The 13,324-nt window shown below is 36.4% G+C and overlaps 1 protein-coding gene across 7 annotated transcripts in view; it reads left to right on the top strand.

Annotated features, from left to right (window-relative positions):
- Gug (arginine-glutamic acid dipeptide repeats grunge) overlaps positions 1-13,324 on the top strand; it is a 102,880-nt gene that overhangs the window by 53,408 nt on the left and 36,148 nt on the right. For 6 of the 7 annotated variants that reach the window (XM_081739837.1, XM_081739839.1, XM_081739835.1 and 3 more), the window contains 3 exons: positions 138-272; positions 2,521-2,634; positions 10,181-12,219. In XM_081739837.1, coding sequence (XP_081595963.1) covers positions 138-272; positions 2,521-2,634; positions 10,181-12,219 — 2,288 coding nt within the window. The remainder of the gene's footprint in view (positions 1-137; positions 273-2,520; positions 2,635-10,180; positions 12,220-13,324) is intronic. The other variant, XM_081739840.1, reaches the window with a different exon arrangement.

Below are 13,324 nucleotides of genomic sequence, written 5' to 3'. Positions count from 1 at the left end.
TTCTCAAGAATTCTTCTCCATAATACTAGTTGCAGGGAAACAGACCTTTTTCTTCCAAATGGTTTTAAAATTTCGAAAATCATCCCAACTTTATCAGTAATACATTTACTTTACTACATTTATTATTTTGTTTGTAGGGTTCTCGAAATCGTCCAAAGCGAGGCAGTGGAACTGATACACCAGAAAGTGAAGCAGACAAGAAGTCAGGCTGTAAGTCTCCTGGGGCGCTGAGTAATTGTTCATCATCTCCAAGTGACAAGAACAAGAAAAAGGTAAAGTGTCCAGAAATGTTTAATGTTACCCAGTTATTAATTCAAATTAATTCTGTTTAACATTCAAGAGTGTCCAAAGTCTCCATCCGATTTCAAAATGTTACAGTTTGAAAACAGCTAATTGTATTTGAGCGAAATGCCTGCAATTCGAAAGAGGGAGTGTTAAAATTACACACATGTATTGCGTTCATACATATACATTATCCGATTTTAACGTGCTTACGAAATGCAAAATAATTGTAGTTACATCAAGTTTTCAGTGAAATGCTCACAGATATTTAGTGTGGCCTCCTTCGGCCGCATGATCCACATACAATCGGTAGTCGAACTCTTCTCATGTAGCATGTCTTCCGTCACAAAATTAACTGCTGATGGGAATTGAATTGACGGGTGGCGGAAGATGTCACTAGTGTACGTCCCGCCAGCCAAACATACAAACTGTAGGCTTAACACTGAAATCGGATTAAAACTTTAAAAGACATCCTGTATATAAATATTTTATGGATGTAGTGATTTTATAAGTATTCCATAAACTTTTCTTCGCTTATGAAATAAGGCTTCTGTTGTAGATTGATCCTTGATTGGTTGTAGCCTGTTTATGGATTGTTCGTAAATATATGAATGTAATCGCATTAAGTCGAATTATCATAATTAAAAATGAAATTTCATCATTTGATTAACGGACGTGTGAACTTTGTTTCCTATTTTGGCTACTAACATCGATCTCCTGTACCCGGTAGAGACGAGTGTCAAAACTTCAAGTTTTTCATATTAAGAATTCTTAGAACAGAGAAATGTTCAATAAAGATAGTAAAGGATATATTAAAAGCCATATCAAATCGAGCCCACGTCAGTTTTGAGTTGATGGCTTATTTTTTGCGTTTATTCACATTGGTGCTGTCAAAATTAGAAATATCAAAATTCATCCGTTTGGTCCTCTCCTGACATACAAATATCGTCTTCCATTCAAATTACTTATTTTGTGCGTTAGAACTTCAGATATTATAATCGTTAAATCAGAACCTTAATAATGAAGAGTAATTTGTATTAACCTTAAATATTTAAGTTGCAATTAATTTTCGGTGTGCAACTCAGTGTGTGTGATGGAGAAAAAGATCTTTAATGCCGCTACGGTTATGCCCTTTAGGCTAAAGGTGACGGATGATAAATGAAAGTGAATGATTATGAAAATGAGGAATGAGAATTAGAGAGGGAAAGGGGAGAACGCGAGAAAATTCACAGGCACAATGTTGCCCGCCACAAATTCATATGATCTGGAATCGAACCAGGAACGAAATGTTGAACTCTACCACTGAACTACACTGCCTCCCTTCAAATTGTATGATTCCCAAAAGAATCAGCGTACAAGTCACTCCATTCTCATCAGTCAACTTTAGAAGTGAAAAACTGTTTTTCATCCAACCATGTGAAATTTTGAATATTATCCAGTATAAATAAAAGTATTCTAGATGAATAAGTCGTTATCAATAAAGATTTTATCTATTGTTTACGTAGTTGCTTAATTTCTTGTGCTATATTTCACTCACATTTGCTGCTGTGAGCTTCTTTGAGGGAACCAATTTGCTGAGATAAAATCTTGAACATCGTTCTACTCTACATCCTTGTTTTATTCTTTTGTATAACAGTAATTACGAATACTCTTATTTAGTTCTGAATTTATATAAAATAAGATTTTGTTGCAACCACTGTTAAAAATAACACATACGTACCTCTACGAACCACCATCGGAAATACGCAGTATGGTTTCTATTATGCAGTGTTGGCAGCTATCAGTATTTCTTGATAGTAAAACTTGTTAGACAAGAACATATTTCGAGGTGTAGTGTACTGATCGGTAATAAATTAATGACACAAAACTAACTGGATGTAGGTTTAGTTTTGGGACATAGATTCTGATTAAATACTATTCATAGAAAAGTCTCTGTAGTAGCGATGAAGTTTGGTGTAGAATCTTATTATGTACAAATTGAGGACTAAAAAGGAGTGTTCGTACTTGCAAGTACACCGAATAAAACAAGGATGTAAAGAAGAAAGAATTCAAGATTTGATCGCAGGAAATTAGTTATTACCCGAAGCAGCTCACAACAGCAAAAGTGAGTGAAATAAGGACAAGAAATTAAACTATTACGTAACTGTTATTTATAACATAGTTGCGTAAAACATGAAATCCTTAGTATAATAAAGTTATCAGTTTATAGTTGAAGTTTTCGCAATGCTTTTCCTGCAGTCGAAGTCTGATACCTCTAAAGGACGAAAACGGATCCATAATGAGCAGACGGATGTAGAAAATGAGGAGGATAAGGAATCTTTGTTCAAGAGGAAGAGGAACGAACGGGCCGAAGTGAGAATCAACTGTTATTAGTTGTGATCTTTGCGACACTGCTTGGTTTTAATCCTTACTCTTTGTGATTGTCTGCCAGAATAGCTTGTTGGTATATTCAGCTTCCCTGTGTAGTCCAGACTTTGGCCCTAGTTTCTTTATTGCTTTATGCTCTTACAATTACTTCCCGCTGATATTGGCTACATCTGCTTTAATGTTGCATGGCAGTGCGGTCTTGTTTAATAAAATCCGTCTATCCATTTATCCTAGTGAAGATCAGCTGACATAGTTTCTGTCCCATCAATCTTCTAATGAGAATAATGAAGTGAAATCAAATCCCTACGCAGCTTTCTCAGGTTTGAGAAATGTCGAATGTGTTAGACGGATAAAACCTAAAATTGTATTCATGCCTATAATTTGGAAAATTAACACCAATTTACTCTTAAAGTATGGAATTACTTTATGTTGTAGCTAAAGGATGCGATTTTTCGCATTTTATTAACAAGACTGTACAATTGCTGCTGCTTGGAATTTCCTTTTTCACAGAATCAGATTTTAACTCATTCTGTCTTTGATTTTAATGTGGCCTGCATACTTTATGTCGCATTGATATGTATATGGCATTCTTACAAAAAGAAGAATAATGCAGCGATAATTTTTAAGGAAGCGGTTTATTTCTAAAACTAATGATCAAATGAATAGTTTTAGAAGTATATATGCGAAAGCGGATCTGTTTCGCTTAGATCGGTAGTAATATTGTTCATCCTCATTTTACTCTTTTACATAGTTGATAATTTTTTATGAAGAAAAATGTTTTTCATCTTCATGCTATTACTTCACATGTATCCTAACTGATATAAAGTTAAATACAAACTTATAATTTTGCTGAGCAAAACAATATATTTACATTAAAAAACTAAATACTTGTGACAGTTTCGCCAACTAATTCTTTGGCTTTATCAGACACTATGAGATACGGGAGATAATGTACATTCTTATATACAAACAATCGCTGAGACATCTTGCTTCTCGTTTAAATTCAGCCTCCAATTTATTAACTGTTGAAAATGAAGGAGCAGACTCATTATAAACCTTCACAACTTTGGATGAGTTTCGTTGGCGAGAAACAGCCCAAAATGTCTCAGCGGTTGTTTGTGTATAAGAATGTACATAACTCCTGTGTCTCATAGTGTCTGATGAAGCCAAAGAGTTAGTTGGCGAAACTGTCACAAGTATTTCGTTTTTTAATGTAAATATATTGTTTTACTCAGCAAATAAGAAGTTTGCATTTAATTATATACAAAGCAAAGCTTCTAATTATGGAAAATATTAAAACTAATGTAAAGAAACAAAATTGTGGAGCTCGAAAATAGGTATAATGTTGAATACAGCTTATTAATATAAGGTGGACATTGATCTTAAAATGTTCTTGTAACTTATAAACTAATAGATAAAGCACGATAAAGGTTTGTACGATTCAAATATCGACAGGAGGAAATTATTTGACACATTCTGTAATACTACCAGGTTAACCATGTTACGAACCCAGCATAAAGTTGTAGTTTTTCAAGTAGCATTACGTCAGATTATTATGTATTTTAAATCAACAATTTGAACGAAAACTTACAATAGCACATTCATTTTTCAGTGTTGTGAACTAAGAACGCCACAGTATCATAAACATCCAAATTTTGGAAACCTCTACGACATAAATAACGCAAGTGACGCAGTTTGCATCCAAAATACCTTAGTGTCGAATATTATGATCATGATTCGATGTATTTCGAATAAGTAGGAATAAAGTCACAAGAGATTGGCTTTTTTTTTTCCGAAAAATTGTAGATAAGTATCATAGTGAATAGTTTTCATCAGACAAAAAGATCATAATGCCGTTTGCAACAGTTTGTTTTATGTAATAATCTCACGTATTTCCATTTGAAAAATTACTTCATGTGGGGTAGGCAACACTGATAATCTAGTAGTATTGCAAAATATTTTAAACTATTTTTTCCTGTTTAATATTTGCTTCGTAGAAAATAACAGCGTTTTTTTTTATTTATTAGTTTAGAAGTTAAGGGCGTGTTAATAGAAGTGGATCATCGTGGATACTTGAGCAAGGTAAAAAGTTCACGACCTTGCACAAAGATGGCGTTGATATCGATAACATTTTGTTATGGTTGTACATGTTTTGCAGTAATGTAAGTGAAGTGTCAACTTGCTCTACCTAATAATTTTGTTTATACGACTTTTGAAAATAGACGTGTTGCTTGTTTCGTTCACGTGGATAAATTGGAATACCGTGCTGTTACAAAATTCTTGTTTTCGGCTGTTTCTCGGCAATGAAACTCATTGTGTAGGTTTATAAGGAGTCTACTTTTTCATTTTCAACAGTTAATAAATTGGAAGCTGAATTTAAACGTGATCGTGCTTCTCTTGATGATTTACGTAACTAACGTCTCAAAACTGCAACCACAGGTGAAAACATCGAGGAAGTGGACAATATAGTATTGACAATCGGCGATTAAAGGTGCACTGTTCTTCGCAACATTGTAAGATTATTTTGAGTAATGGGAGTGATAAGTTTGATTTTTTAAAATATAACTGGTAGATATGTGAAATTATATATTAGAGGTACTTACCAGTTTAATGGGAACATCTGAAAAACGTGCAACTTACCAGGTTAAACTAGTATTGGACTGCCTTTCCCCCACAGAATAGCCCTTATGCGACTTCATATGCAGTCATAGAAGTCGTGAATGATAGCAAGTGGAATATTACACTATTCCATGTGCAGTGCATTACACAGTTCAATAAGAGAAGATGGAGGTGGCAATCTGGGCCGGATTCATGTCTAAAACGGACCAAATATGTTCAGTTATGTTCAAGTGCGGGGATTGATGGTCTAAGGTGGGTGTTCAACTTTATTCAGATGTTTCTGGAATATGGCGTCGTTGCCCGGAAACAAAATTTGAACCATAGGATGCATATGGACCCCTAAAAAATGGCGCCATAATCACAAGCAGTGATGCGACCGGTAATGGTCAGCACAGGACCCACTGAAAACCAGAATATTGCGGCCAGCAGCATCAGAGTTTCACAGTTGGGCGGGGACACTGCTAATCATACACTTTTCAGGCGCCCACCACACATAAATCTGGACTGTGACTTGAAATAATGTGAACGATGATTCATCTGACACATCACACGTTTCTAGTCACCAGCGGTCCAAATGAAAATGAAATGAAATCTTTTAGTTTAACGTCCCACGTTATGCCCTTTAGGCTAAGGGAGACGACAATTAAGGCAAGTGAATGATGATGAAGAATTGGTGGAACAAGAAAGTGGGAGGAAACGGGAGGACTCCAAGAAATTCTACGGAGACGATATTGTCCACCACAAACGTACTTGGCCGGGGATCGAACCAGGGATCCGCTCACCAGATACAAGCGCTCTACTACTTAGCCACCGTGCCCCACCCATCAGCGATCCATGTCGTATGTACGCGGCATCATTGACGTTGTGCTAAAGTGTTATGATCCCGTATTAGCGGTTTTGTCCGTACAGCCCCAACCCCATATGTACACTTCATGTAACTTACGGCAGATTGTGATTGTCGATACAGGCTGTGGGAGGTGCTACTTAAATTCCTGCATTACTTGCACCGCAGTCGCGCGATGGATCTGAGTGACAGCCTATTTTAATGCTTAGCGTGACGTGTCACTTGAGGTTTTTTTATCCAACCACTGTTCCTCTTTGCCGTAAGTTTGGGATACTTTCTCTTACGACACACTCAACGCACTTGCTACTATAGTTAACGCTCGCACCTTGTTATCGAGCACCAACAATTGGCCCTCTTTGCATATGAGAGAGGTTACCCTTTTACACTATCACCATCTGTTAAGTCGATGCACAATGCTGTTCTGTTGCTCCTCGTGTAGTGTGGAATTTTTCCTAGCAAATCATCAACAGCCTGGAGCTGTGGTCGCCGCTTGACCGTTGCCAATCCAAACATTTGACTTGTTTCCAACTTCAGGTATTCTCATTAAATGAAAAAGTATCTATGTGTTACATGTCGATAAAAAATTAAACAAATAAAGCTCAAGTTTTTGTATCTTTCCAAAATCTTCCTAGAAGAAAATTCTTCGAAGAGCCAAAGTTTTAGTATTACGCTGTGATTCAATGTGAAAATGTTTAAGCGTAATTGGAATCGAATGGTTCACAAGATATTACAGGGTGGAGATCGTAGGGGTATTTAGGATCGAATTTTCGGTTAGCGAGAGAATAAAAGCAGTGGTCGTGAATCTGGCGTACTACCTGCATGTTATCCAACTAAAACCCATTTGCACATTGAAGTCGGTCCAATTTTACCAGCTTCTTAATTGATAATATATGTTCATTAGCAGGCGCTAATATTTTTCACATAATGACTCTGCGATTATTTTATTACCGGTTTTGGTAAAGGAATAGTAAGTAGTTTTTCTATATAAGCACCCTGTTACACTGTAGACAGCGACAAATGGTGTGCGTCAGTCACTATCATTTTTCTCAGTGTAGATTGAGAACGAACACTAACCTATTCTTATTTTCTTCTATATATATATATATATATATATATATATATATATATATATATATATATATATATATATATCAAAAAATAATAAAAGCTTATTAATGTCGAAAAAATTCCGCTTCATACATTAATTGAAAATTCATAGTAGACTTGTTTTGAGAGTACCTTACATTTTCGGAAAATTGAAACCAGGATATTTATAACCAAGAAATAACCTAAATCATAAATTATCCTATAGTACATTGATACTGAAATATTGAATATATACATATATATATACACACAAGGTTTATTCGGTAAGTAATAAGACTGATTTTCTTTAGCCGATCAGAAGGGCTGGAAGAAGGAATCTCCGAACGTAACGGTTGGTGGGGGATAATGATATGTTTGTTACTTCGGCAAATTTTAACTGTACTTAAGCATATCTTAAAATAAAGGAATATTTTTGGACTCAGTCTCGTTACTTGTTGAAGAGATCTTGTGTAACATTGCATATTTTCTTTTTAATTGTATAGATCCTAGTGGGAGAAATGCATGGAATTCTGGTATTGTCAAAACTGTCGGCTGTATAATTCAAAATCAAAATACATTGATTTCTTGACAATATTTCGGACACTAGTTGCACTGTGTTCTTCAGACTAATGATGGGATAGGAACGATTTTATAAGTCAGAGGCTTAGGATTAAGAAATCTTGCTACATCCAAAACTTAGTTCTTTCATGGTATCTGTTAATGTAATATTTCTGGTTTAGTAATTTTTTATTTAATATTTCAAAATGAAATACTCAACAGTAACTACCTACATTTTTTAACTATACATTATTATGTGACAACAGTACACTCATTCTCTATCATTCTTTTGTTCATCGAAGGAAGTCGGTGAACCTCGATTTTTTTTTAGGTACAACACGATGACTCTAAGCACTTACTATTGTCATCTTATCGTTATATCCTGTGGAAGGATACAGCAAGAGTAGTTTTTGAAATATTAGCCAGGAAAGAAATGCATGTATGTGTTAAGCAGTATTTATAACTTTTGTCCCATGTGTAGTATAACTAATTTCATGTAAGTTTAGGATTGTTTGTGTCTGTAAATATCCAGTTCACTAACTAAAGTTGTACTTAAACCAAAAACACTCAGATTACACATCTTACCTTGAACTTTTTTAATAGTTAAATTACTTTCTTGCACAAGAATCATTTCAGAAAACAAATGTTGCTAGATGAACTACATCACTGTTGTTTAACATTTACTATAAAGAGTGCGGAAAAAGTCCCAGAACGGTCTAATATCTCTCGAAATATACAGATCAGCAAAATAAACAAAAACACATTATCCAGTGATTTCAAACATAACCCCCTATCCCCATCCTCTTTGGGGATACGGGGTAACTAAAATTTTAAATGAAAACCCCATTTCTTATTGCATATTTGGATTCTTCAAAAAAAGGATAGTAATTTAACCCAGAATTGAAAATAGTTCCTTCATGGATGGCGCTTGAATCGACACACACAAAAGGGTGGTACCAAAACATTATGAAAATTCAAATTGTCAGTTACGTACTTTGTGACCAGACGGTTAGTGTACTGGACTGTGGATTTAGAGGTCTTGAGTTATATCCCTGCTCAAGGCAACCGCTTTTCTTTTGTTACTTCCCCAAATAATAAGTCCATACGTTTAAACTTCAGTTAGTACTTTATTCAAGTTACATAATATACAAATTTCGATAATTGATATGCAAACTAGCTTTATGAAGTCGTTCTTAGCAAGGGTTAGAGTTCATAGGGTTATTTACAACAAAAACAAACCATTTTTGTCGCAGTTTGTATTTTCTTGCAAGTTAATAAATTATGGGCAAATACATTTATTTTTATCGAAGTTAAAATGTATGAATTCATTACTGGGTTTTAAAAAAAAAAAAAAGTTACTCTGTTCGGGAATGGAACTGAGGACCTCTGACTCCGTAGTCCAATACGCTAACAGTATGGACACAGAGTACGGGACTAACAATTTGCATTTGCATGTTTTGGTATCCTTTCCCCTTTGTGTGTGTGTGTGTGTCGATTCAAGCGCCATCCATGAAGGCACTGTTTTCAATTCTGAGTCAAATCTCTGTTTCTTTTTCTGGAAAATCCAAATATGCAATAAGAAATGGGGTTCCCATTTAAAATTTTATAGTTACCCTCAAACCCGCAAAGGGGTAGGGATAGGGGGTTGCGTTTGAAATCATTGGATAGCTTTTTAAAAACTATTTAACACGTGTTTTGGTTTGTTGTGCTGGTCTGTATGTTTCCAGGGTTGGCAGAAACCATGGTTTTTATGTAAAACAAAAAAACTTTTTTTTTTTTAAAACCAGTTTTTGGGTTTAAATAATTTGCTCTATGTATTTATATCACATATGGACAGAAATAAATTTTGTTTCACCTTGGTGTTATTATGCAACAACCGGGTTATCCTGGAAGGGGTCACTTAAGCTTAAAACTGAGTCCAAACCGTTTCTCGACTTACATCCGAAACAAATTGTCCTCCATTTGAACTGGAAACCGGGACTAATTGGCCACAAATGCGATGCGCCTGCCGACTCATCGGTCTGTATGTAAACTTACGCACTTCCAGTAGTAATATTCCAATGAAAGTCACAGGATATAGAAGCTACAGGAGCTCAACCTCAAGGAGGTTTCATTGAAATATTAGTATTAGAAATGTGGAAGTTATTGTACACAGTAAAGGTTAATACTGGTGCACTGTAGTTCGTCTAACAACGTTAGTTTTTTGAAAGGATATATGCTGAGAAAGGCAATAATTATGCTGAAATGTTCACGATAAGATGTGTAATGTGGGTGCTTTTGGTAAATACAGCTTTAGTTAGTATTTCGTATGCATCTTGCCAAATCATTAAGCAAATTCAGTTCGCTATCATTAATTTCCTATATTATACAAAGAGCAGGTTTTCTTTTTTTATAATAATTAATGATGAATTTTTGTCCTTTCAGAGTCCTTCAGAAAGCATTACAACAGACAGTGGTTCTGTTGATGAAGAAAATAACGAAGTTGACCACGAGCCAGGAGAGGAAGTAGGTCAAGACGCTGAAGGTGTTAGTTCACGTTCTACTTCACCTGTTTCCAATCTTCCTTCAACAGAAGAGAAGGAAGTACCGGAGAAAATAGCGGTAGAGGAACCGAATGAGAAGGAAGAATCGGAAAAAGAAGAAGAACCGGAAGTTAAAGAACCCGTGCTGAAGGAAGAATCCGAAAGCAGTGAAGACGTGAAGGATGAGATGTTGATTCCACCACCGCCTCCGGCTGCTACTGTTCCTACTGTAAATGAAGTTAATTTACAAACATCTATCAAAATAGAGCCTGGGATAGAATCGGAAGCAGTACCTGTTCCTCCTCCTGTAGCTGCTACCGCTGCCCCACCAGCGGCGCCTGAAAACATGTTGTGCTCACCGGTTCCTCCTGTATCTAGTGAAAGTAATCATCAAGAATCTCCGGATGAAATGCCCGAGGAAAAGGATGTGAAACCCGTTATACAACAACCATTGGCACAGAATATAAACTTCATGTCGAGTTCTCCGTATTGTTCAGGATCCGTGCCTCTTCCGCCTACCACTAACGTGGTTTCTAGCAGTGTCAGTAACCCAGCGAGCATGTCTAATTTGATTCAGAGTGAACCACAGAATCTGAAAATAAAACAGGAGATTATACCTCCATCAGAAATGACAACTGACCCGTTACAGTCACTAAAAGAAGTGAAAGTTCCAGGTTACCCACCATGTGGAGTATCTCAGTCGTTACAGAGTAACACAGAGACTTCCTACTTGGGACCAATGATTGAAAATATTAAGAAGGAACCTGAATATAACTTAACTAAATCTCCGAAAATGATGGAAAATGTGAGTTCACCAAGACTAACACCTTCACCTGCAGTGTCCTCTCATAGCAGTGTAGTAGTAGCGTCAAGTGGTAGCCAAGGGTCTATACCTCAGCCAGTTATTCAACCGTCTCGTCCTCCGGGTCAGCCATCTCCATTGCCTTCCAGTTCACATCCATCTCCGTATATTTCCCATTCATCTCTTGTGCATCAGAGTACGCATGCGTTGTCGTATGCCACACATGCTCCTCACCCTTATCCATCGTATACTTACCCCTATTCATTCCCGTATCCATACCCTCCTCGGATGCAGCCAATACCACCGTCTACAAGTGCTGAAAGTACTACCTCTCTGTTGTCGTCACAAACTACAAGAGTAATTTCGGTACGAGAAACGGAAGAAACATTACAACAAGAATCTCATCAGCATTCATTGCATCAAACTTCGTCACAGTCTCAGGCGTCGTCTAGTTTCTTATCAAGTCATTCTGTCACTTTATCTCATTCGAGTAGCACCATTCATAAGATTAAACCTAGAGTGTCTAGTCCATCGCATCTGGCATGCACGTCGGCTTCCATGACACAACCTACTCACTCAGTACTTACCCATCAACCTGAAAGACTCTCGCCAGCTCAGTCTCTTGGCCCTATGATGCCGATTAGTCTGAGTAGAAACCATGTACAGCCTTCGTCTCATATTAAACCACCACCCCAGTCTTCATCTTCATCGTCGTCTTCGTCAGCAACTGCAGCAGCACCTCATTCCAGTATTGTTGTTCCGCAACAGCTGGTGCCTTCAAATCAACCTCAACCTTCTGGATTAGGTCTGCCTTCAACTCCTCCTTCGTTAGACCCCTTGAGGTCCTCTCATCCAATGCAACCACTGCCTCAGTCTCCTTCGTCACCGCGTCCTTTGCAACCTTCAATGCAGCATCCTGTTGCAGGGCCTTTGCCACCCAGGCACCCTGTACTTTCGGGCTTGCAGCCAATTAATATACCGGAAGAGATAAAAACAGAAGTGATAAGTGAACCGGAACAATCACAACCGACAATGTCACAAGATGATGATGAAGTGCCTAGTCCACCTCATATTACGAGAGGTCCCAGTCCAGAACCAAAGATTGAGGATACGGAGTGTCACCGGAGTCAGAGTGCAATGTAAGTATTTAGTTGATTGTCAGTATCTGTTTACACTAATTTTGTGCTTACAGTACTGTATGATGTAACCGAACAGAAGTGTTATGGGGAAGAACATATTAATACAATTATAAGTTGTTTCTAGTCGATTATAAATGGAATATCTTCTGATGTAAAACCTAACAGATTTCAATAGATATTTTCAAAGATAAATAAGATAGGAAGATGATTACCCAAGATAAGAAGTAATTCCATTATCATTTTCGTGTTTGCAAATAAGTAATAGTGAACATGACGCACAATACCTGGTAATGTTCCAAGTATTCTTGTAAGCTGCCTCGGCATGTATAACAAAAATAAAAGAGAAAATGGGAAAAGTAAACCATAACTATTTCGCGTGCTACAGTGAGTTATGTAATTCAGTGATTATGGTACAAATAGAAGCTCAAAATAGCGCGGTTCAAAATACATCTGTGTAACGTGGGAAAAGTATATCCTTCAAGAAAAAGTACCATAATTTTTCTGTGCAAAGAACAGGTCTGCATTACAATTTTACCGTTACAATTGCTTTCAGTACAACTTCTAGTTGACGATACCTTCGGCATTCCATGTAGTACATTAGTCCATCAAACAAAACTTTTTTAAAGACAATTCAAAATTAGGTTAGCGTAAATTGTGTTCAGTGTAGTGTAAATTGAGACCAGTTCGAAGACTGGAGTGCATAGCATAACTGTTGAGTAACTTTTAAAAGTACTGTGTTTTATATTACTATATAATATTGTAATTTATTAATGGAAGAATGTTTTTCTTCTTCACCTCCACGGAATCGATTTTTTTAAAATCATTATTTCTACGGTCACATTTCTATATACCGCGGTAAGCGTAAAGCATGTCCAGCAGCAACCGTGTTACAATAGTCTACTATACGTTTAAAGAGAAAATAGTTTCAACTATTTAGTTGTCAGTTGTGTGTAACAGTTAGAACAATTTTACTAATTTCCAGGGTTAGCAAAAACCGTGGTTTTTATAACCCAAAACAAAACTTTTTTTTGGTTTAAACCAGTTTTTGGGTTTAAATAATTTACATCACATATATTTATATCACACATGGACAGAAATAAATTTT

This window comes from Thermobia domestica, chromosome 15 (genome assembly GCF_964235325.1).
Source record: "Thermobia domestica chromosome 15, izTheDome1.hap1.1, whole genome shotgun sequence".
NCBI classification, from domain to species: Eukaryota; Metazoa; Arthropoda; class Insecta; order Zygentoma; family Lepismatidae; genus Thermobia; species Thermobia domestica.
Note: the sequence above shows the minus strand (reverse complement) of the source record. Positions and strands in the feature narration are given on the sequence as shown.